This window comes from Hetaerina americana, unplaced genomic scaffold, assembly GCF_022747635.1.
Source record: "Hetaerina americana unplaced genomic scaffold, ioHetAmer1.1.p SCAF_3, whole genome shotgun sequence".
In the NCBI taxonomy this organism is placed as follows: domain Eukaryota; kingdom Metazoa; phylum Arthropoda; class Insecta; order Odonata; family Calopterygidae; genus Hetaerina; species Hetaerina americana.
Window position 1 is genome coordinate 27367231 of NW_027286874.1, and position 25277 is coordinate 27392507.

General features: G+C 34.8%; 2 protein-coding genes across 8 annotated transcripts in view; both read left to right on the top strand.

The window, feature by feature from the left end:
- The window catches only part of Pkn (serine/threonine-protein kinase N), a 101899-nt gene extending 96143 nt beyond the window's left edge, over positions 1–5756 (top strand). For all 5 annotated transcript variants that reach the window (XM_071588360.1, XM_071588359.1, XM_071588356.1 and 2 more), the window contains 3 exons: positions 3253–3360; positions 3441–3581; positions 4906–5756. In XM_071588360.1, the coding sequence (XP_071444461.1) occupies positions 3253–3360; positions 3441–3581; positions 4906–5049 (393 nt within the window). In that variant the 3' untranslated portion in view covers positions 5050–5756. The remainder of the gene's footprint in view (positions 1–3252; positions 3361–3440; positions 3582–4905) is intronic.
- A 10135-nt stretch (positions 5757–15891) lies between these two features.
- Prp4k (Pre-mRNA processing factor 4 kinase) overlaps positions 15892–25277 on the top strand; it is a 45951-nt gene continuing 36565 nt past the window's right edge. For 2 of the 3 annotated variants that reach the window (XR_011701551.1, XM_071588689.1), the window contains exons 1-4: positions 15901–16150; positions 16285–16446; positions 16552–17008; positions 24080–24255. Coding sequence is in view for 1 of the 3 variants with exons in the window: in XM_071588689.1 (XP_071444790.1) it covers positions 16146–16150; positions 16285–16446; positions 16552–17008; positions 24080–24255 (800 nt within the window). In the remaining 2 variants the exon portion in view is untranslated. Of the gene's footprint in view, positions 16151–16284; positions 16447–16551; positions 17009–24079; positions 24256–25277 lie in introns of all 3 variants that reach the window. The other variant, XR_011701552.1, reaches the window with a different exon arrangement.

Consider the following 25277-nt stretch of genomic DNA (forward strand, 5'->3'; position numbering starts at 1 on the left):
GAGGGGAATTCCTGGATTCATTGCGTGGGTGCTACTGCAGTTTGTGTCTAGCACTTGTTCTGCTGGCATCTTAGCATTGCTAGTCATCACACTTTTTTCCAAACTTGTGCTCAAACATATTAGTAATGATTTTTTTGTGCAAAGTTTAATAATATTTTGTGCATAGTTTTAAAATTGACACTGAAGAAGATTCTGTGAGAATAAAGCCATAAGAGGATAAAACTAAAATATAACCATAGAAATGAAAAGTAAAATCACTGAAAATTGGGAACAAGGTGTTCGTGGCTGATCTAGCACGCACATCAACAATCGATTGACTTCAACGATTGGCCTTTTCTTCAAGAATACGGACAAAACTAAGAAGATAAATGCTTCAATTAGAGTGGCAAGAGTATCTCTACGCCAGGGTTACGTACTCTCAACCATGTTGAAAGGTTGCTTCTCATATGCATAAACGAAAAGCAATCGCAATACCACATCATTAAGGAGAATATAATATGTGACAAGGGATGTGATTTTTGCTGACCTCATTAATAAGATTTCATGTTCATCAACAGCAGAACAAGTATTTAATGTGAGCTGGCGTGGTTTTAGAAGTTAACAAGAAGAACCATCATCCACGGCGTTGTGAGGCATGGTGAAGTAGCAAGCTCTGAGTGAAAGGTAGCCCAGAACTTCATCAGTGACTTCAAGCAGCTCAAAAATTCTGATGGTTACCGGCCACAACATGTTTCAAATCGTGACGTAATGGTTCTCTTCAGGAAGAAGAAGCCGAGGCAGACCTATATTTGTGTACATAACAGTGCATTGCCCGACCACAAGGGAATGAACGGCCATCTCACCCTGCTATTTTATACAAATCCCAGTGACAATTTGAATAACAAGCCCATGCTTGTTTAACAATCAGAAACTCCACGAGCCTTCAAGTCCAAAACAGCAGGCTAAATGAGATATGGAGGTCATGGGAAACTTTTGCATCGTACCATGGGCATCAGGCATTGCCCTAATAAGGTAGTGGCGATAAACACCACAAATTTATTTAATCATCATTCTGAGTCACATATAACCAACCTTTGAAGTTTCAACACAAAAAAAATATCTCTAGACAGCATTTTTAACAAAATGGAATTAGGTGTGTATCATAAATATTAACAACTTATTTTGATCCCTTTTTGCTTTTCCATGTTGAGTTCTCATTCTCAGTTTTTTTCATTCAGCAATTGAAGAAAAGGTGAACGTGATCCACAATCCTAAACAATGTATGCATAATTTTCTTTGAATAAACCTTGTACATAATATTTTTTGGATAAAATGCATAAATTTATTTGCAAAAAGTTGTTTCACCAAATAAGTGTTTAACTATACGATGAAGATTGTGGAATGGATTGTGCTCTTAATATGAGGTTCCACTCCTTTTTTATTTTTGCCACAAGAAACATATGATACATTGGTACGAATAACCTGTAAAATCTAGCATAGAATATTTGAAATGGCATTATAGGAAACACTGACATAATTCATGGAGCATATAGTGAGGTTTCCTTCAATTGCTTCAATACCTGCTACCAATAATAGGATTTAATTTTCTATAAGGGTCATTGACCTTGTATCTGCATGTATATTTGGTATGTGGAAAAGTTATTTTATTTGATACTATTTAATAGCTGTTGTTGGTATCCTTGAAAGGTATTTGATCTAGAAATAAAAAAGATTGGATAATCAGTAGGTCATGAAAAAAATTTGAATTGAATGCTCCAGTAATGGATAACTATGGAATAAAGGTGCTTCATTGGTTTGGTAATGTTTAGACTGTGGATAAGTTAAATTTCCATTCAGGTCAGGGAGTAATACAGGGTCCATACAAAAAATATCGGAACTAGTTCCAAAACTCAAAATTTATTGCAGTTATCATTACAATTACTCAAAATCACATTAAATCTTCAAAGTTCATTCCTCCTGTATTGATACACTTAGTTCAGCGCATCTGCCACTCGTCAAAAGCACTCTGGAAGTAGGTTTCTGGAATACTGTTGAGAGCCTTTGTCATTGCTGCTTGAACTGCCTTAATGGAGTCGAACTGATATCCTTTGAGCTCCTTTTGAGCCATCCTTTGAGGTAATAACGTTGTCGAGAACATCTTCATCTTCCTGGACACAGTCCTAAATTTCTTGCAAAATTTCCACCCGCGACAGTTTTTGTTCCTCTCTCAAAACTTTCGGCACCAGCTTCACGCACACTTTCCTCATCACAAGATCCTCTGTTACAATGGTGTGGACGTTTCCGACTGAAAGACCGATCTCCTCACTGATAGGGGCGATGGTTAAACGCCTGTCAGAGTCCAAAACTTTTTTCACTTTGGCCACATGAGCATGGGTTCGAGCAGTCGTTGGGCATCCGACAGGGTGCTCGTCTTCGACGAGCTCCCAGCCTTCCTTTAACATTTTGTGCCACTGAAAAACTCTTGTGCTGCTTTAGGCATCATCCCCATAGGCCTGGTTAATGAGTTCGAGGGTCTCCGATGCGGATTTTGAGTTGAAAGCAAACTTCACAGCGTAGCATTGCTTGACAGTGCACTCCATGCTGGTGCGACGACACCACAAACAATCAAACGTCACAAAAATCCACCTCCTCTATCAACGCATGCCGGGAGGCGACTGAACTGAAGTCCGCCTGATTGTGAGGGATCTACCTAGCCGACCGGTCGGACCCCCATCCACCTCTCCGTTGAAGCTACAGCGAATCAGTCACAATACTTATTGTACAGACTCTGTAGTTTTGAGAGTAAATTAAACCAAGAAAGTCATAGATCAGTCAAAATGAGTCAGAAAGCCGAAGAGACTCACAAGAAGAATCATATTTGTTTCCTGGGGAAAAAGGGGATGCTATTGAGGTAAAAGCTAAAATTATAATATTTAAGAAGAGATGTATGCGCTAACAATTTGCTGGTTTGACAGAGTTGCCTTGAAAGTTAGTAGATATGAAAGTGAAAACATCAACTGAAAAAGAGACTAATCCACTGGAACCATTTCAATATAAAGTAGGGAAACAATCAAGGAAAAAGAAGACACTAAATCATCAGATAGTCGAAAAGGGCTAAAATCTTTGTTGATAGAATTCTGCTAATGTTAGTGTTATATTATTTTAAATATAGGATTTAAGTTGAAAATGAGTCAATAATATCTGAAAGGCAAGAAACTCTTTACTCTAAATGCATGTTTTTTTATTTCTCATCAAATATAAAATATTTTTCAGAGTCCATTTCCGGGTGATGATGAGGAGGAGGTTTTTGACAGTATTGTAAATGATGAAGTGAGATACCCTCGGTTTTTATCTCTCGAGGCTATAGCAATAATGCGTAGGGTAAGTTGAAATCGAGAAATTAATGAATGGTGTTTATTAGAGATAAAATGGAGAGACCTAATGCTATTAAAAAATTGCAGTTGCTTCGTAAGAATCCCGAGAGGCGACTTGGTTCAAGTGAACGGGATGCAGAAGATGTCAAGAAACAGGCTTTTTTCAGAAATATATCGTGGGATGATCTCCTATTGCGGCGTGTAAAGCCTCCTTTTGTTCCCACTATTGTAAGTATTTTTGAGAGTAGTAATTTTTATAATTTTCATTATTTTTTTATTGCTTTCACTTCATATATCTGGAAATGAAGCCTTATGTGGTTTTCTGTTTTCTTTAATGAATATTTTCTAATTTAAAATATTCTTTCAAATAACTCATTTTCAGGATTTTAACTGTAACTCTTAACTTAATTTTAATTTGGTGTAATTAAAGTTTTTCAATTACTTCTGCCCTGACCATTTTATTGATGGACTTCGAATCAATTTCCTTCTCTAAAGCAAAATAGTAATAATAATAACTTTCTTGTTCTGTTGGTTAAGTACATGACAGAGAGCCTGGTCAGTGGAGTAAGAAAAAGAACGATTTTCCTTGCCAATGACTTGGGTTCTGAAGTCAAGCCTTGTGAACTCTTATCTATTCAAACTAGATGTTCATCTTCAAAAGGTGAGATAAGCATCTAGTTTGAATGGACAAGACTAAATAGAATAGACATCTAGTCTGCCAACTTGAATATCCGTATTCTCGTGTTTGCCCTATATAAGTGCTTTTGTTTGATGAAATTTGCTTACATTGATTCAAGGTTTTACAGCATATTTCTTGTCATAATTTGGTATTTTGTTTATTCTCGTTGACTTTTCATTTTGCCATTATTAATTATTCGTGGATTTTTTATGACAAATAGAAGTTAAAAATGCCAAAAAATTGTTCCACCTTCACATAATAATATTATTACAATAATTTCATTGGTAAGATTTTCAATTTTTGCGATGAAACAAATGTATTTCAAAGGAATAGTTTTCAGACACTCAATTTTTGGAATAATTATAAAAAAATAGAAAAATAAATTTTGAATACAGAGTATAATTGCATTATGTAATAATCATAACAGTATTCTCCCACATCATAATGTGTTCTCATTGAATGTTAGGTGTCTGGTAACAAAAGCGAATGCTATTTTCATTCATTTTGTAGTCTTTCATGCTTTCTTTAATATTAATAAAAATAATTTTAATGTGTACTGATGTAAGTTTTGATAGAATGCATCACATCCGTCAGGCTGACAGTTAGACTCCTGTAGTGCCAGCTTATTTGTGTAAATGAAATTTGTAAGGAAGTCAATGAAAGGGTATAAGTTTTACATTTTCTCACTGCTGTGTGTTTCCTATAATTGTATATGTAAATAATTAGACAAAATTGAACATTATTTTTATAACTTTTACTCATTTTTCCTGTGCTGAAATGAAGATGGTATGCTGTGCATATGTACAATTTTTTTTTTGTTTTAATTTAATTCCATATATTATATGGTTTACAATGGTTTGGATATTTTTACAGCATTCCTTGGAGGATGTCAGTAATTTTGATGAAGAATTTACATCGGAAAAACCTCATCTAACTCCACCTAAAGATCCACGGCCCCTCTCAGATGCAGAGCAGTCACTCTTCCGAGATTTTCAGTATATGGCTGATTGGTGCTGACCTTGGGTTGTTAACTTGTGCCATTATATGGTGAAAAACTCGTTAGAAATTTGGAGAGCAGATGCCTGGCTGGTTATATTGTCCCACTGACTTAAGAGATTTGAATCGTGTGCGGTTCCCCAATTGTTGATTAATGGTATTTGCAGTTTTCTCATTGTTTGGAAAGTTGGATAAAGAAAATTACAAGTATGTCCTGTGTGAAAAGAATGTAGTTCTAAAGCTGCTGAGCTTGAAATATGCATAGTTGCACCTTTGAAATGTCTTTGTTTTTAATGGCATTTGAGAAAATGGGTATTATATACCTATAATATTTGTGGAATACCATTTCTATGGCATACACAGAATGTGTGAGTTAATTCATTGCATGCTTGTGTATCTACCAAAGCATATTTGCTTTTGGAATTTGTATCTATGACCAACACTGGGAGATTATTTTACAACTCATTTATTTGAAATTAACTTGTGGTAACATTTTTAATAATGCATAATCAAAGGGAATAAAATACAAATTCATTCTTGATTGGCTTTTTCATCAAAAAGTGAACGTGAATTATCAAAGGGCTTACTGCATCTTTCTATCTGAAATTTAAATTATTTGGTGACATTTTATTCATACCTCATGAAGTTAAAGGCCTATAGTTAAGAAGTACATTGTATATGTGCTTATACATACATATGTATACATGTGTTTGTGTGTGTGTGCAAATGAATATATATATATATTTTATTTATATATATATATATATATATATACATATATATATATATATATATATATATATATATATATATATATATATATATATATATATATACACATATATATATATATACACACATATATATACATATATATATATACACACATATATATACATATATATATATATATATATATATATATATATATATATATATATATATATATACATATATATATATACATATATACATATATACATATATATATATACATATATACATATATATAATATACATACATACATACATACATGTATATACACACACATATAATAAGACTCCTGACGTTAAAGTTGTTCCTACACACCGAGAAGGTTTATTACAAGTCAGAGTTTTCAGCAGTGAAAACAAGAAATTGAGTATTTCAAAAGTTTACTCCTCTAAAAAGTTTTCCAAATGCAAACTAATGTTTCTTTTATGTGAATTTATCTTGTTATTGATATTGTTGTTTATTTTTTCAAATTTTAGTGAATTTGCTTTTGCATACGTAAAATTATGAGTGACATTAAAAGTGGTGGGGAAATTTCAATCCATATTAATCAATTTCTTTGCTCGTGTAGCTTAACTATTTCTCATCAGTGGATATCTTTTTCTATGCTGATTTTTTTATGTTTATGTTTTGAGTGTACTGAATTTAGAAAATGATAGTCCATTATGATATTGGTTACTGTCCAGCTTATAAAAGTTATTTAACATGCTCTCACATTGGTACCATTTGTTACAAGTCTTTCAAACTTTAACTAGTACATATTTATGTCAAAAATATTTTTTTTACCTTGTTTGCGTAGTGTTTATTGTGAACAGATATTAATATTGAATATGGTTTTCTCTTTATCTTTAAATTGGAATTAGAAAATATAAATATCGGGTAGCTAATTTGTGTTCATTTTGTCTGGCATTAAATCAGTTTGTGAGGATTTGTTAGTTATTTTGTCATAACTGTGCCAGTATGTTGTATAAGAGTTTAACTATCCTCAATGCTCAAGTAAAATCATAATTACATAAAATTTTCTGTAAATAAAAAGCTGTATTGCCTACACTAATAATGTAGAATAGAAAATATTTTGAATGAAAATTGTCATACTGTACAGATTAACGATAGTATTATTATCCCATAAATTGATACTGATATGGCCTTCCATTAAATGTTACTTTTTTATGATGCATTTTATCATAAAAGGAGTGGTTTTATTACTACTCTTATTCTTCTATGGTGTGGTAGCACTGAAATGAAACTATTTATTTTCAGTCCATATTTCATACCATTTTGGGAGCAAAATTGATGCCAATCACGTAAAAATCTTTTTGTAATTTTTAATGCATTGGTATATTGTATGAAAATGTGGTGCTGATTTTGTGGTATTGAATCCAGTGCTAATGTACAGATGAAAATATCAAAAGTGAGACATATATTTGTAGATTAATCACTCTTAAGAAAGTATTGCTTGTACATAAAGCTAAATTCATAATTTTCACAATTTTATTTTGTCCACATTGGGAAGATACTTTAATAAATCATAATCTTTATTTGAATGGGTTGTGAACAGTAATTTTTCAAAAGCTTGGCTACCTGTTGAAGTGGAAATTTATAATTTGAGATTTGTGGGCTGATACATTGTGAAAATTATTTTTAATTATGCTGAAGATATGTTAATAAAGATGAGTAACATATAATTCCTGGTTTATTTTCATTATTTCTTCATTTATATTTTTTTACTTCTTTTATTGAGTCTGGACATTTTTGGCTTAAAGTAATTAGGCCCAGTTAGTAATTTGTTCATTAACTCAAGTTAAAAAAAAGTCCATGGAACTGGGCTAAAATTACGAGGAAAGAATGACTTTGTCAGAGGATTTAGCATGGGTGCTGGTAAAATGAGTGAACTCAAAGATGCATCCAAAATACTCTGATGTGGGTGTACATAAAAAAATAAGTAACTCCGAAGATTTTTGTGGAAAGTTCACACTTTTATAGCAAAAGACAATTTCATTATCCAATTTTGGAAGTAGTCAGGTTTTTATTCTGATTAAGAGTACTTAGTCACAGCAAATTTTCATAAAGAGGAGTATAAAACAACTAGAGCAAATCAACATTTAGTTACCACTGCTTCTTACTGTTAAAAAAAATTTCGTGATTGAAACCTAGAATGGCATTTTGGTTCTCTCATCATTATTATTATTATTATAAATACACATGTGCTAATAGACACTGTCAGGTGGCACACAAGTCCCAAACAATTGCAAAATATAATACATAAAACCAGACAAACACAGATCTCTTTAACAAAACAAGTGAATCCCCATCCCATTTACAACCATTAACCAGCAAGAAAAAAAAAGATACATAAAAAAAAATTAAGCTATAACATATAATACCATACACCACACATAAATCAAATTTTTACATATATACCTTACATCTATTCTTAAAAGTATACACTCTGTTAGGAAAGGGCTCGAATATTTTTGCAGGTAAGGTGTTCCACTCAACAATTGTTCTATTTAGAAATGAAAATTTTTTTTTATTTGTCCTCTGTGCCTGGCATTTTATCTTAAATTTGTGATCATTTCTGCCTATAAAATTTGGGTTCCCCGCCTCTTTCCTAAGATCTTAAATATCATAAATCATCAAAGATCATAAATTAATAATAATTATTAATAAAAAGAGATTTTAAAGATCATAAATCTTTATGCAGCATAAAAGTTCAATATTTGGCTGGATTTATCTCAATTGTGTTTCTTTTTTTAAGGATTTCCATTCTGGTCTTAGAAATAATAATCTTCGGGCTTTTAAAACTTCTTTTCATTGGTGCTTGTTTCAAATGTGCTGTTTTTCCTTTTAGTTTTCCTCTTGCTCTGCTGCCCTGTAAACATTTTAGTGCAATCCTCATTAGCCCAAGCTACGCCATAAACTCTTGGTAAACTATGGCAATAGTTTGTCACTTATCTGCTTCACAATCTGGCTTGGGCTCTTATAATACTGGCATAGCCATGGCCGTCTTAAATGTACTTCAATCAAATATATGCCACCAGCAGTATGTGCACCTACCAGGGAAATTGGTAATTAGGCATGAATTTCAATTATTAGGAAAACTTGAGACTATTTTGTTCATTGTGAATACAGTCCTTGACTTTAGTTTGTTTCAAAGTAGGCTAATTCCAAAACATTTACTATCATGATGTTCATTCATAGGTCATTCTCACTACCCAAGATTCCAGTGAATAGAGTACATTTCACAAGGAATATAGTATAATTCTTTAATTTCAGTTAACTCATAATGAAATCTCTAACATTTGTCACATTTCTGGTCAAGTGATGACAGGGACATGGCAAAGACATGAGCAACTCATTTGTTAAAGAAGTTTCAAACACACCAATGGAGCGTGGTCATTTTGGGGGCCAAATAATGTTTACAGAATGAATTGGAATGAACAGATTTCATCAAGTAAGTAATGTAGGTGTTAAACATCCTAATGGAATTAAAATTATTCAATGCCATCCAAAAAATACGAAACTCAATTCGCAATGCCTAAGGCATCTAAAAACAATTTCAAGATATGAAATTTAAATACAATTTACCTAAGTTAATGATTCCTTAAGAATGTAAATACAGAATTAGGTAAAATTAAGTACAAAGAATTGAACAATAAATTGAGGCAGGCAACAAATAAAGCAAAAGAAGCATGGTGGAAGATGCAGTGGGGGGATATGGAAAGTCTGCAGAGGACGGGTGAAATTGGTGCGCTGTAGAGCAAAGTTAAATCGTTATCGGGAAGTAAGAAAGGGAGATCTATGCCAACAGTTAGAGAGAGATAAGGCGGGTAAGGTAATAGTTGACGCAGGAAAGATCCAAGAGAGATGGAAGGAGTATATAGAAGAACTGTATAGTAAAGAACTCAGACCAACAAAGTTAGACATTGAAAAAGAAAATGACGTAGAGGACAGCTTAGGTCCAGGCATACTAGACGATGAGATAGAAAGGGCATTAAGGGAGATGAAACTAAATAAGGCCGTGGGGGTAGATAACATTCCCGTGGAACTTTTAAAATGCTTAGGAAAATGTGGGAAGAAGAGGCTATATGGGCTGATCCGTAGTATTTATGAGGAGGGAATCTGGCCGGAAGACTTTGTGAGATCAGTTTTAGTTCCTATTCCGAAAAAGGTAAAGGCCACGTCATGTGAGGACTATAGGACAATTAGTTTGATATCCCACGCAGCTAAAGTTGTTCTCAGGATCATAAACAAAAGGATAGAGAGTAGGGCAAATGATTACTTAGGGGATGATCAGTTTGGGTTTAGGAAGGGTAGAGGTACGCGTGATGCCATTGCAGTAATGAGATTATTAATCGAGAGGAATATAGAACACAACCAGGAGGTATTTGCCTGTTTCGTAGATTTCGAAAAAGCTTTTGATAGAGTGAACTGGGAAAAACTAATGAGTATATTGCAGAAAATAGGAATAGATTGGAGGGAAAGGAGGCTAATCCGAAACCTGTGCATGTCTCAGACTGCTCAGGTGTGGGTGGGAAACGGGGAGTCCGGATGGGCAGTGTCAGGAAGAGGTGTAAGGCAGGGTGTCCCATTATCACCGTTGCTGTTCCACCTGTATGCAGAGGAAATGATCAAAGAGGCATGGGAAGAACTGGAGTAAGGAATGAAAGTGGTCGGGGAATTCGTAAAATCAGTTAGGTTTGCTGATGACCAAGCTTTAGTTTGTCAGTCAGCCAAGGGCTTGCAAGCATTGCTGAGTGAATTGAAAATTCAGTGAGACAGGTATGGGATGAGAATCAATATTAATAAAACAAAGGTTATGCGATTTTCTAGAAAGAAAAAGGCTAAGCTTAACATTAAAATAGGAGGGCAAAAACTAGAGCAGGTAGAAAAGTTTACGTATCTCGGTAGTGTTTTGGACCAACACGGTCAAAGTAGTAGGGACGTAAGGAGAAGAATTGCGCTAGGCAAAGAGGCTTTCACAAGGAGGAGGGAGTTGATGACAGGGACGTTGAGTAAGGATGTTAAGAAAAGACTCGTAAAAACTTTGACATGGAGCGTAGCTATTTACGGTGCGGAAACGTGGTCATTGAAGCAGGAGGATAGACGTAGATTGGAGGCTTTTGAAATGTGGGTGTGGAGAAGAAGGAGAAGGTGAAATGGACAGAGAAGAAAACAAACGAGGAAGTACTTGGTATGGTGGGCGAAGAGAGGGGTTTGTTGGGAGCAATCCTATGGAGGCAGGAAAAGTGGATGAAGGGGGTATTGACCGGCAGTGGGATGTTGAAGACTTTAATAGAGGGGAGAATGTTGGGCAAAAGAGGAAAGGGAAGGAACAGGATAGGGATGTTGGACGGGATGAAGGGAGGAAGAAAGTACTCAGAGATGAAGAGGGACCTGATATAGAGTAGAATGATGGATTTTGTGTCTTGTTAGGAGTAATAAAATGTTTGTTTGGTAGTTGTGTCCATCCAAAAACCTACCTTAACCGGTAGATTACCTTAAAAAAATGATTCCCTTTGGGTGTTTGGTTAAAATTCTTTTATCCAGGAAATGTATTAGTCTTCTTTTAGTCAAGTTGCTTCCAGTGTTCAGTTGTATTCCCAGTAGTAGGAATCTCAATGTCTCCATCACTTTTTAGAAAGCTTGAGTTTAATATTTTATTACTATGTAATTCCTTAAAATCATGTCTAATAGAGACCTTTAGTTCACATTCACGAAAGAATTATATCAACGAGAGATTAAATTTATTTGGAAAATTGTATAGATCTTAAATATCTATTAACTAAAATTTCAATAAGATTCTTTTTAGAGTACAAATGGAATATTGGCCTCTAGTTAGCTTCTTAGCTTCTTCTTCTAACTTGCTTCCAAAAGGGTAGGGATCTGAAGAAAAAGTACCTAGTAACAGGGATAATTTTAATAAAAATAGTGACATTTGAGGTTTAGCATTGCTTATCGGTCATATTATCAAATCTGAGGAGTTCTCTTTCTAATAAAAATTTGAAGGATATAATTTCTCAGCATCAGAGTATGCTAGCAATTCCTGAAAGGCAATCCTCTGTGGGTTAGCATCTCACTGATCTCATTATGCATCATGCTTATCAATCAATCTTTGATAAAGCTACAGAGAAACCCCCTCCCGCTAAAATCTTGACATGGCTTGCATGTTCTGATGAAGCCTAGTGGTGTGATGGCAGGAGCAATGATATTGTTCCTGGTAGGGTCAACTATGGGTTGATTGGCAGGAGCCGGACATAAATAAGCAGCATCTCTTCCTTAGTGAGGTAGTTGCAAAGACATCTGACCTCAGTAGGGCAGCTATTACAGTGATCATGTTACGTTAAAAATAGGTAGACAAGAGGAAACTTCCTTAATTACACCATGAAATTATTGATACAAATTTTATAATGAGTTCTGGAAAATATTTCACGGCCCACAGTGGTGTCATGATTAGAAGTGGTGGAAGTAGGGCTTCCTATACAATCTGGATAATACTGAGGGCATGGAAGTTCTGCATCAAGCATAAGATGCACAGAGGATATGTAGGGAGTGCTAAGTGAAATAGAGAGAGAGTGGGGATTGTCGGAGCAATAGTTAAAAATTCACAGTAGAGGGTTGGTCATGCAGCAAGGGTTAGTAGTGCGAGGATAATCCCAGAAGTACCCCACCCAACAAAGAAAATACAAAAATTTTGAAAAAAAAGGAATTAATTTTTCAACGTAATCTTCTTTCAGCTCTATACACTTTTCCCAGCGATGTTCAATGAGTTCGATACCCTTTTTATAATAAGAACTGTCTTGCTCCTTAAAATAACCATTAACTGTCCACGTCACTTCTTCATGGTTGGAAAATCTTCAATCACCGAGCCATTTTTTCAAGTTTGTGAACAGAAAATAATCTGAGGGGGCTAAATCTGGCAAACAGGGTGCATAAGGCCTCAATTGAAACTTAAATTCATGAATTTTGGCCATTGCAATAGCGGATTTGTGAGCTGGTGCATTGTCTTGATGAAACAACACTTTCTTCTTGGCCAAATGTGGCTGCTTTTGCTTGATTTCTTTGCTCAAACATTGCAATAAGTTCGCCTAATACTTGCCATTGATAGTTTTTCCTTTTTCAAGATAGTCAATGAATTCAAGTTAAAGAGTATGATTTAAGAGATAACTTTAGGCAGATGAGATAGGAAGAGGAAAATTATAAGCATTTTGGATGAAATCATGGGAAGTTGTAAGTATGCTAAATTGAACAAGTTTATGGTAGTTCAGGTTCATGTTAGATGAGGCTTAGAAGTGTTGTGATGGTTTGGGATCATCCAACACTTATGCACCCATGTACCTTGACCAGAAGACTACCATTGATAATATTAATACTGTGTTTTCCCATCGATAATGCGCACCTAACATATAACACACACCCAGAACTTCATAGTTATCATGAATTTGTATAGATACTGCGTGCCCAGGGCTTCATAGTTATTTTGAACATGTATTGATGCCGTGCATCTGTATTTGCAAAAAAAATATGCACGTAAAAATTATATATGGTGTGTGTAAAAATACGATTTTTTCAATTTTCATTGCATCTATATCTACATCAATACCCTGCGAGCCACCGAAAATGTGTGTGGCAGGGGGTGCAGCACCAGGAGGAAAGGGTAAGGGATGAGGGGGTTAGGGTTTTTCAAATGGATGGGGAAAGGTGGGAGGAATCTGCAAAAATATATATAAATATACTAGTATAACCATGCGCAGTCGCTACCTTGTAGGTTAATACTTATTATGTCAAACCGACTAGTGGGGGATTTCGATTACAAGCATTCTGGTCTCTTATTATTCTTGTAAAAAATGACCATTTAGACCTGTCAGTCTTGCAGTCTATCTCTCTAATCTTATATTCGTGATCCCTCCGCCCGTAATACGTTGGGGTTCGTATTCTGTTTTTGATGTCATCGGCACATTGAGATGCATAACACGCATCGTCATTTTTTTGATCATTTGAACATTTTTGTGTAGATAACGCGTGCGTTATCAATGGGAAAATACGGTGCTAATATAGAGAAACAAATATTTTGAAATGATTATTTCTGATGGTAAATGTTCAATCGGGATGCCCCTTAACTATATGCAACTTTTCATTGCTTTTTTTTTTTAGTGTTCAAAAAATAAGGCTAGGGTGAGTGTGTCATGAGTGAGGTGGGGAATTCACTAGGACCACCCTTGGCGATGACTCATTCACAACATTTGTGATCATTATCTAATCCTGATGATAAATATAGCTGAAATCCCAGCAACAATTCTTTTTAAAGCTATGTGATTTTTTTGAGTACCAATTATTCCTTGGAAACCACTGACAGCATAGAGTGGGTGGGGTAGGAAGGCCCTCCAACTGATCCCTGATGTGTAAATTTAAAATGCCACTTGCGTAAGTAAGAGATGAGGTCTATCCTCACCTATCAAATCAGCCTTTAAGGCTAGTGGTGTCATGATAAAAACACTTCTGTGGAAGGGGACTGGAAACCACCTCAATTATTTACTCCATGACTTTATGATGGGCACTAGTGTAAATGAGTCCTAGCAACTATGGAACAACATAGCCAGGTAAGTCATGCATCATGCCCAGCAGTGGAATATGCAAGGCCTCCACAGTCATCATCACGTGAAATCCTTACAAAGGGGAACCTACTGCAGCAGCAAAGAAGACACAGGCAGGGATTGAACCAGTTGGAATAGGGACTTGGAATGTTAGAATGATGTTGAGAACTTTGAAATAAGAAATATAAAGCACGAGATGGAGAGAGAAAACCAAATATTTCATGGCTCTTCAAGGTGAGATGGAAGAACCGCATGAATTGAAGGATTGATAATTATTATAATACAAACAAAATTTACGAAACAAACAAATATGTCCTGATAGTATTCTATGTTCCTCTCTATTGGTGACTTCATTACTGCTATGGTATCACAGGGGCCTCTCCCCTTCCTAAACCCAAATTTATCATCTCCTAAGTAGTTATTTGCCCTGCTCTCTATCCTCTTATTGATGATCCTGAGTGAACCACTTTGGCTGCATGCAAAATCAAACTTATTATTCTCTAGTCTTTGCATATGGCTGTGATTCACTTTTTAGTATAGGGACAAACACTGATCTGACGAAAGCTTCATACCAAATTCCTCCCTCATAAATGCCATGAATCAGTCCATAAAAACACTTCCTCTGACCTTAATCTAAACCTTTAAGTAGTTATGCGGGATTGTTGTTTATCCCCACAGTCTTATTAGATTTCAATTCCCGTAATACCCTTTCTATCTGTTGTCCTAGCTAATCATAGGATGTTGTAAGGAGAAATCCAGAGATGGCAGGAATGATACATGCAGAGCATTGGACTGGCGATGGAATGTTGAAGACTGGTAGATGGGCGGACATTAGAAGCAAGGAAGTAGTAAGTAGGTAGAAAAGTAGTAAAGTAGGCAGGAAAAGAATAGTGGTGCAAGACGGAATGATGGGAGATAGAATGCATCCGGAATTGAAGATCAGTTTTTTGTAATTTAGGGTGAATGATTATACTAAGCATATAAATGTAGTAGTGTAATGTATGTGCCCATCCAAAATCTACCTAAAATTTATAGTATAAAATATAAGATAGTGTAATATTTAGTAAATAATAGTGAAATAATATAGTGTAAAAGTATATTAATACTTTTTCTTGAATTATTGCAAAATATTAATCGGTGTTAAATCACATAGTCGTTATGCTAATTTTACCCCAAAATGGTACGGCACAAATATTTAGGATATATTTGCTACAACTGCTTACAGAAACTCACGAAAAAATACGGCATCGTAATTAAAATAATGAGATCTTTACAAGCTTATTTGAATAAATGCCGGCGTTTAAGAAACTGTGAACGATTGGTTCAACGACACAAACGCTGTGGGTTGGGTGCTCCAACATCTCTCCCACGGAGTTAAATAATATAAGAATATCTAAAAAATTAACATGATAAAATTAAAGATCTGGGCATATTTTGCACAAAATAAGTACAGTTTTGTTGAAATTTCTTATCGTCACGCGTCAGCCCAACTGTTTTGCGCTTGTCGAATCAAATTCGATTGGATCGGCCATCTTGTTTGACGTGCTGGAAGTCTTGTACATTCCAAGGAGTCAGCTCTGCTAGTAAATTTTAGTTTGTCAGTATTGAATAGTGATGTTGCTGTTATGGGAGATACATATTAGTCACTGAATTGGCTACGACTTCTGTTCATGTGAAACCTTCCTGAGTTAGTCATCAGAAATCTTTGTGTTGTGTGTGGCCACCAGTAGCATATTCATCGTTGAGCTGTGATGGGGTAAGTAGAATAATCATCCTGTTAAACTTCCAATAACGTAGTGAATTTCCTCTGCCCTTAAATGTGGGCGCTTTTTGAATGTTTAATCATATATCACCTCCGGTGTTTCTTAGAGATCATTTTCTTAATTTAAGGTCATCCGAGTCAGGATCACCAAATTTTGTGGAAATTGAAAAAGGCCCGATCAGCCAGAAGGAAAACAATGACAAAGAGTCCCAGAGTACCATGAAAAAGAAAAAGAAGAAGCACAAGCATCATCATAAACATAAAAAGCATAGTTCAAATAGCAAGGAAAAGTAAGTACGCTAGCAGTTGTAAAATAAATGCCAGCATATGTCACTTATTTAAGTACTTAACTCTAACCTTATAATAATTCTAATGGTAATTAACTTTTTGCCTAGGAAACATCACAAAAAGCAGAAATCGAAGAAAGAAAATGATAGTAGCTGTAAGACAACTCCAAAAGAAGATGAAAGGACGAGTGAAAATAAAAACGTTTTTAATAATGAAGTGAAAATTGTTGAGGAAGAAAGTTGTACAGTGGTAGAAAAGTTAGAGGACGTGCAGAGGAAAGTTTTAAGAGATGATAATCAAGTTAGGTCTGATGCACCAGTAGTTGAAAAAGTGTCAAATAGTAATTCCTCCGCTAAAGAATTTTCTGCTAGCCGCATGCCGAATTCTACTGTAAATAAAACCATAGAAAAGGCGAACGAGCCCGTGGTACAACCGAAGTTGGTGGAGGTAGACTCGGATAGCGATGATAGTTCAATCAAGAACGAAAAGGATTTAGACTCAGAAGACATCGATGTTTCAGTGATTGAAGATGACATGAATCTGGAGGATTTGATGAGGCAGAAGGTAAGGTATTTTATGTTTTAATGGCTGCATGAATATTGAAATAATTTTGATTGCTATGTTATATCTTTACGGATGTTATCGTCTGCGTTATATTATTCCTGTTCAATTAAATTTTTCGGCCATTTAGTGGTACTTTGATACATGTAAACAAGAAGCTATCGTGTCCAACGCCTTGTTTTTATCAGTTTAAGAGCGGCAAGGTGAACCTCTCTCCCAGACTTCATTTGACCTAATTTTTTGTCTCTCCTTATGACTTCTCCCTACATGCTATTCATTTATTGCGAACCCATTGCCATTGACCGCCTCCATTATTTGTCATGAACTTCGCGCAATGCATTTGTGCATTCCCAGCTATATTACCCCTGCTCTATGGTGAAGAATTTTGTTTTAACCCTTTGAAAACATCTGCATTTACATATTTGCTTTATTGAACCCTTTCGTTACTTCGACTTGTTACCAATTGTGGAGATACAAGTAGAAATTTATTTTGGAATCAATATTCCTGCCTCCATATGTTTAAATTACATCATTCTTTTTTTATTCGAAATTCCTCTTGTCCTCTTAATTTAAGGTTATGCAAGGTCGGTCACATTGTTGACGTTTTGTTTTCCTTGTACTCCACTTTGATTAAGTTTTATTAAAATGTGCGTTCATGCGGTACAACCATCTTTTCAATGGGGAAAACATTACCAAGAGATTTCTTTCTTCTCTACTAATATCCAGATGGCATGGGTTCAATTCCCACCTAGGTGGGTTTACCTCCCACCTTGGTGGGCATGGGTGTTTGTAATTGACTTCAATGATGTAAATAGCTAAATTGCAGTCTTTACTTGATTTACATCTCTTTCCTTTTAACGGTAAATATCAATTATTTGGAAGCTTTTTCATTATCATTTAAGTCAGAACAGGTGCATATGGTAGATGTTAGGTTGCCATCCGTTTGGTAAATGTTTTAATTGAATCATGAAATTGACTTATGGATATGTGATAATAATGAGAAACAAGTTTTTTTCATTAAATGTATTATATGTCTGTGTTCATTCACTCATTTGCCTGTGATAGTTCAAACAAAGTACAGGAAGTCCTTTAGTTGGCCATGATAAGTATTTTGTGCATGTTTAGTGACCAAATCAGAGTATGCAATGGAAAAATTAAAAGTATGCCTAAATGTCATCAGCTTTGTTTGTCAAAAATATCAAGGAGAAAAGTGAAAAGCAACAGTGCATTAACTGAGTGGATGAAAATGATAAATTAGTGTTTTGCATTTCACCCAATATGTGAATGTGTTGGCAATAAGGACAATGATGATGAGCTTAAGACAGCCTGTATTTTTTTAACTAAAAGACTATGCTCGTATTTGGAGCAAAAGTTCAGTAATTGCTCTTCATTAACATTTATGTACGAAGCAGTCAAAATTTTCCTGTTTTGTTTTCTTCATGTCCAAAAAATGTATTCCAGACTAAGGCTATATTTTTTTTGTCCTGTATTACATGAGTTATTTTCCTTCAGACACATTTTCCTGTTACTTTTCAGTTATTACAACGAAGAAGTTTCCATTTTTTTTTTTTTCAAAATATGTAGTACCCTTCAGAAATCTGCCATTTTTAGATTTTTCAAGAATAAGATTGTGGTCTTATAAATGCAAGCAATGTTGAATTAAGGTTGTTGTTTCAGTTGGACTAGATATCTGACATTGTTTTACCGCACTTCTCATTGTTGAAACTTTTGAGTGAGCTTACTGTGTAAAGGTAGTTATTTTCCTAAATTAGTTATCACTGACATAAATTGGTAATGAAGGTAATTAATTTGCATACAGTTTACAAGGCAAATTTCTTTTCTTTAAATTAGAATACCTATCCTAAAGGTAAAATTTTATGTTGACAGAATCCCACAGCCCACAAAACCGATGGCATTTTATTTAATACCATAGGTTGTAGGTAACAATACTGATAGTGCAAAGCCAACTTTTGTAGTCTGTATATTTGAAGATAAAGATGTAATCCCATAAGTACCCGACCCAGCAAAGAAAACACAAAAATTTTGGAAAAAAGAAGGAATTCATTTTTCAAAATAATCTCCTTTCAGCTCTATACACTTCCCAGCGATGTTCAATGTGTCTGATACCCTTTTTATAACAATAACTTATCTTACTCCTCAAAATAACCATTAACTGTTGACATCACTTCTTCATGGTTGGAGAATCTTTGACCACCGACCCATTTTTTCAAGTTTGCAAACAGAAAATAATCCAAGGGGCTATATCTTGCAAATAGGGTGCATGAAGTAGCAATTGAAACTTTAATTCATGAATTTTGGCCATTGCAATTACAGATTTGTGAGCTGGTGAATTTTCTTGATGAAGCAACACTTTCTTCTTAGCCAAATGTGGCTGCTTTTGCTTGAATTCTTCACTCCAATGTTGCAATAAGTTCGTCTAATACTTGCTGTTGATAATTTGTCCGTTATCAAGATACTCAATGGATGTTATCCCACGCGCATCCAAAAAACTGACACCATGACCTTGCCTGCAGATGAAACAGTCTTCTTCTTCTTTGAAGCTGGTTCTCCCTTTTGAATCCATTGTTTTGATTGTTCTTTTGTCTCGGGTGTGAAGTAATGGACCCATGTTTCATCCATGATTATGAAACTGCACAAAAATTCTGCTTTCCTACTGTGAAACTTTGCTAAACACTCAATTGAAACATCTTCATGATACTGGTATAGCTCAAGTGAGAGCAAACGCAGTAGCCATCTTGCACACAGTTTTCTCATGTCCAAATTTTCAGTTAACATGCGATGTACCGCACTTTTTGAAATGCCTACTGTCTGCTAGCTCGCAGACTTTCCGTTGACGATCATCCAGTATCACTCTATGGATGTTCTTCACCATTTCTGGAGTCTTCACTTCATTTGGTCAACCATTGCAATGCTCGTCTTGACAGCTCGTACGGCCTCGTTTAAACTCTGCTACCCAATATTTTACTTTTGTAAAAGAAGGAGCGGACCAACCCAGAGTAGAATCCAGTTCAGCTTTTATATTGGTTGGGCTGAGGCCTTTCAAATAAAAGTATTGTATCACATAACAATGACCAAATTTCTTTATTTTCACAAATTCACTGAAAACTTTCACTATTGATGGCTGAAAACAAATAGTAAACAACGTACCATCTTCAAACTTGAAACATGCTTTATAGATTGCGTAAGTGATATTTTTCAGACAATTATCGCCATCTCTAGGTCAGGCCGGGTACGTCTAGGGCTTCCCATGTATGACATCAAAGAATTTTAGAATTTACAAAAACATAAGAATGAGTTTGGTCTGCAATTATCTACAAATTCATGTTTGTATCCTTCTTAAAGTACCATTTCCACAGGTTTTAACTATGAAGAAATATGCCAGAAGAGAGTTTCAGGTACACCCCACATTTGAAGAATACATATATAGTAAAACAAGTTGACTTCAATCTATCAGAAAAGAGCATGCTATATTATTTAATTCTGATGAATGTTAAAACTATAGTTACTTACTCTTAATCAGTCATTATATAAAGATATGGTTATAGAGGGTGTACCATTCAGCTAATTGTTGTTTGTTTTCTGAATGGCCTACCTGTAGGCTATATAAAAGTGGTATATTTATTAGAGTTATAACAGAAAGAGGGTGAGATATCAACTCACTAGAATATTGAAAAGAGCTAAGTAATCTTTACTTAGCTTACAGGTCCTTAGATTTAGGAACAACATTATACTAGTTATAAAATATTAAAGGTCTCATCTATAAGAAGTCAAATGAATTTTTTCCTAACTGAAAGAGGAAAAAGGTTTTGTGTGGCTACATATGCACACATTTAAATTCTTTTTGATTATAAATGATTAGGATATTAATGATTAAAGAAGCATTTGGATAGAATTCACTTGGATATATTATCTGAAGGAATTGCTTTTTGAAAGAAGTTTTCCAGTGTTTTGTAACCTAGACAATAGATAAGGGGTAATACAAATTGTCCAGTTTGGTGAAAGGTCAAAAATAAATTACCAACTTAAGGAGTGGTCTATGGAATGAGTGGATCAGGTAGATGATTCATTGCTGCAAAAGAACTAGGCCATTTTCATTTACATATACCCATGATTTTGAACTAGTTGGCACTAGCTATGTCGTAGCTTGTTCCTGAAAGATGTAAAAAATATTTCCATAACGATCATGTAAATAGTGATGCAGCCAACAAGAGGGAATTTATCAGCCAAAACACTAATTGTCAATCGTCAATAAGATATCAGGGCTTAGTTCATTTGTTGAACAATGTCACTGGTGTGAATACTTGACCTGCTTGTTATCATGAACATTATGTGGCCATTTTGAAGTCTTGGCACCACTGTTTAAACTTTCCTTTTCTCATCTCTATGTCCGTAAACTAAGCACAACTCCTGATTAATTTGGGCCGCTGATGATCCTTTTGCACCCAAAAATCTAATCAGCAATCATTTTGAGCAACAATTTTTGTAGGCATTGTTATCTGCATTCACTAACAGGCAAATGACTATTAAATCAAAACAGAAAACGTTTTGGGCCTGCCAATATTTAAATTTCAGAAATTGGCCCTGTCATTTTGATAATTACATGAAGAAAATTAATTCTTTTTAATTTTGGGTATGCTTAGAAAATTGAAGTTCTTTATAATTAGCAATGGAGTACTTCTTCTACAACATACCACATTTTATACTCGTTACTCATTGCAATTGATGCAAAATGTAAGTGCATATAGGAGTATGATTCATTTGTAAGCAAAATGTCAAATAATAATTTAGTTGGCTATCTAGAACTATTTAATTCGAGTTGATATCAAAGTAACACTGTGGTAAATATGAGGTTCAAAATGGTTTCAATGTATTCATGTGTTGTTCATTAAAATTTTTTCCAACGTAATATGCAGAGCATAATTAAAAATATGTAAACATATAAAGTGCTCTGTAATTAACTAGATTTTACTCAATTTTTCTTCATGCAGAGACAACTAGTACATTCTTCGAATCACTTCGTTGAATTAAAGTGTTCAAGCATAAGTTCAGTAGTAAGCACCCACTATAATAATAGTTATTATTAGGTAATTTACCAGTCAAGGTAGGTTTTTAGATGGACACAGCTACTAAATAAATATTTTGTGATTCCTAACAAAATACAAAATCCAGTATACTACTCTACCTCAGACCCCTCTTCATCTCTGAGTACTTTCTTCCTCCCTTCATCCCGTCCAACATCCCTATCCTGTTCCTTCCCATTCCTCGTTTGCCTAACATTCTCCCCTCTATCACAGTCTTCAACATCCCACTGCCAGTCAATACCCCCTTCATCCACTTTTCCTGCCTCCATAGGATTTTTCCCAACAAACCCCTCTCTTCGCCCACCATACCAAGTACTTCCTCATTTGTTTTCTTCTCTGTCCATTTCACCTTCTCCATTCTTCTCCACACCCACATTTCAAAAGCCTCCAATCTATGTCTATCCTCCTGCTTCAATGATCACGTTTTCATGCCGTACATAGCTACGCTCCATATCACAGTTTTCACGAGTCTTTTCTTAATATCCTTACTCAATGTCCCTGTCATCAACTAACTCATCCTTGTGAAGGCCTCTTTGCCTAGCACAATTCTTGTCCTTACGTCCCTACTACTTTGACCGTGTTGGTCCAAAACACTTCCGAGATACGTATACTGTTCTACCTGCTCCAGTTTTTGCCCTCCTATTTTAATGTTTATCTTAGCCTTTTTCTTTCTAGAAAATTGCATAACCTTTGTTTTATTAATTGCACAAAGTACACATTTAAAAAGAGTGGATTTAAACTAACTTTAAGGGGGAAAATTACCTCCAAAGATCACAAGAGCCAACTGAAGTATGATATAAAAACAACTCCTTTCTTCCCTGTTTCTACTTAAATATAGGTATTTGATGGCCCTTCATTTATTGGGTGTACTCTCTTTCTGTGCTGCAAACCTCTCTATTTAGAGTTAAACGCCATCAACAGTGTATGCATTTCATGGTTTAAATCTCACCTATGAGTCCACTAAAATAGGAAGATGATGAGTCTTGAACTCTCATTTTTAAATCATTGTTTTTATGTAGTTTAGCTTTAAATTTGACTTAAGACTGCTTGTTTGTGTGTTGCAAAAGAATGAAGAGTCATTATTATATAATCATTTTGTTACATTTTCTATGTTTGCCGACAGAATTACACCTTTCCCTTTAGGTAGCATTAATTGAGCTTCAGAGGTGATATAGAGAACCAATATGTATGTTACTTCCCCATTATGGCTATAGAAATATATTTGTGTAAGATTTTATTCTATAAAAATGGCATGATGCTACAAATAGAATTAAGTAGAACCTATTAAAATGACTTTATGAACACATCTTACAACCAGTAAACCAGTCCACCGACAAATTGAAATGAAAAAATAGTAACTTTGTGGTTCCACTGAAAATTTCTTACGATATGACCTGGGTTTCAACATTCAATGTCATCTTCAGGTAACGACTCTTACAGATATCCATCTATATATTCTACACTTAGGTATGGGCGGGGAGATGAGAAGGTTGGTAAAATAGTAACAAAGGTACTATTTTTTCATTTCCTATATGAATCGATTCCATTAAGTTACGCCAGAAACCATCAATTCTGAAAAATAGATCTAGAACAAAAGAATCCCTTAAGCCTGTACCATAGCATGCTAAAATTATATTTTATGAACCTGATATAGCTTGCTAACTTTGAACGAGCTAGTTCCTAATATTTTAAAGGTTTTGTTATTCTAGGTAACATTTAATTTGTACTGTTTTTCACTCAATTAAAAATGTCCAAATCAACTTAATTAGGTAATAAGGGAAATGCCAACACCCTTCCTTGTTTTTCCAGTAACGTAATGTAATTAAGTTGTTCCAATTTATATGATTACTCACATGCCCCCCTATTGCTCTTAAAGTGCTGGAGTTTTCGTGAATCATTTTTTTAAGTATGGTGGTGGAATGTTGTATTCGTCAATTAGAGATTCTTCAACAATGTTATAATTTTATTCAAGGCTCTACTTCAAGCAAGGCTTGGTGCTTACATGTCAGAAGAAGACGACGATGGAAAGTCAACCTGTAAGAGTAGTAAACCTGATCCAGAAGTTATCAGTATTCATGATGATGACTCAGATCCAGTCCATAGGCCAGCAGATAGAAGACCTGAAAAAAGAAAGAGAAAATACAGCAGGTTAGTCCATGTGTGTGTTTAAGCAACTAGATTAAAATTAGCTATCTTGTATGTCCACAGATTAAAAAAAAATATTTCATTGTTAAATTTAATGTATCATACCTCCCAGCCCATAAGATGTACTTTTTTTACTTCAAAATGTGGTCTAAAGTCAGCTTGCATCTCATGGGCTGGGAGTATACTGTAATAACTTTGACCTTTAAGCACAAGCTGATTTGCCGGTATAATACTTACTATTAAGTATTTTTTACATCATTAGGCATAGGAAGTGGTCACCATTGTTACAAATATTAATAGCATTACTGTTATGAGTCAGTAGTAAGCATCAGAGTTTTAATTGAAATTGTTGCATTGAAATGCACATTAGCGGATGACTCCGTTAAAAGTTACTGTTGCGGCATCTCCCGCAGTTTCTTTGGAATTTGTTGCAAGTTCTTCTTAAAAAACTCAAATAAATTGTAAGTATACACTGTAGCTCATTTAGTTACATCTCACATATGATGCTGCTGTGAAACTGAAATGGTTTGGCCTAAAAGGGTTGTCACCTCTTTGATAATAGATACATGCATAGTATCTCTCCTGATAAACCTGGAGTCTATAGGCATTCAACCATAAGTAGTATGAAAGTGTCATAAAGGTATAGAAAATGGTTGCTTTTAACACAAATTTAGATGATATCAAAATAATAACAAACTAAGCATCTTATAAAAAGTTAAAATGATAAGATTCTCATGGAATCGTAACTGAGAATATTGTCTCACAGTAATGTATTTAAACTTGAAGTTATGAATTACGTTTCAGAAAATGGAAACAAGGCAACTGAAAGGCATATTCACCCACCTCCAATTTAGAATACGATGGGAGAATAGAGGGAGCAGAAGGTGGATATAGTAAATGCACCAGATATGTGTAAAAAAAATCATGTTCATGTGCTGTTTGAGTGGCCAAAGCTTAAGGAGCATGTTAAGAACTGGATAATAAATCACAGGAAGTACAGGATTACTATTTCAACGAAACTGATT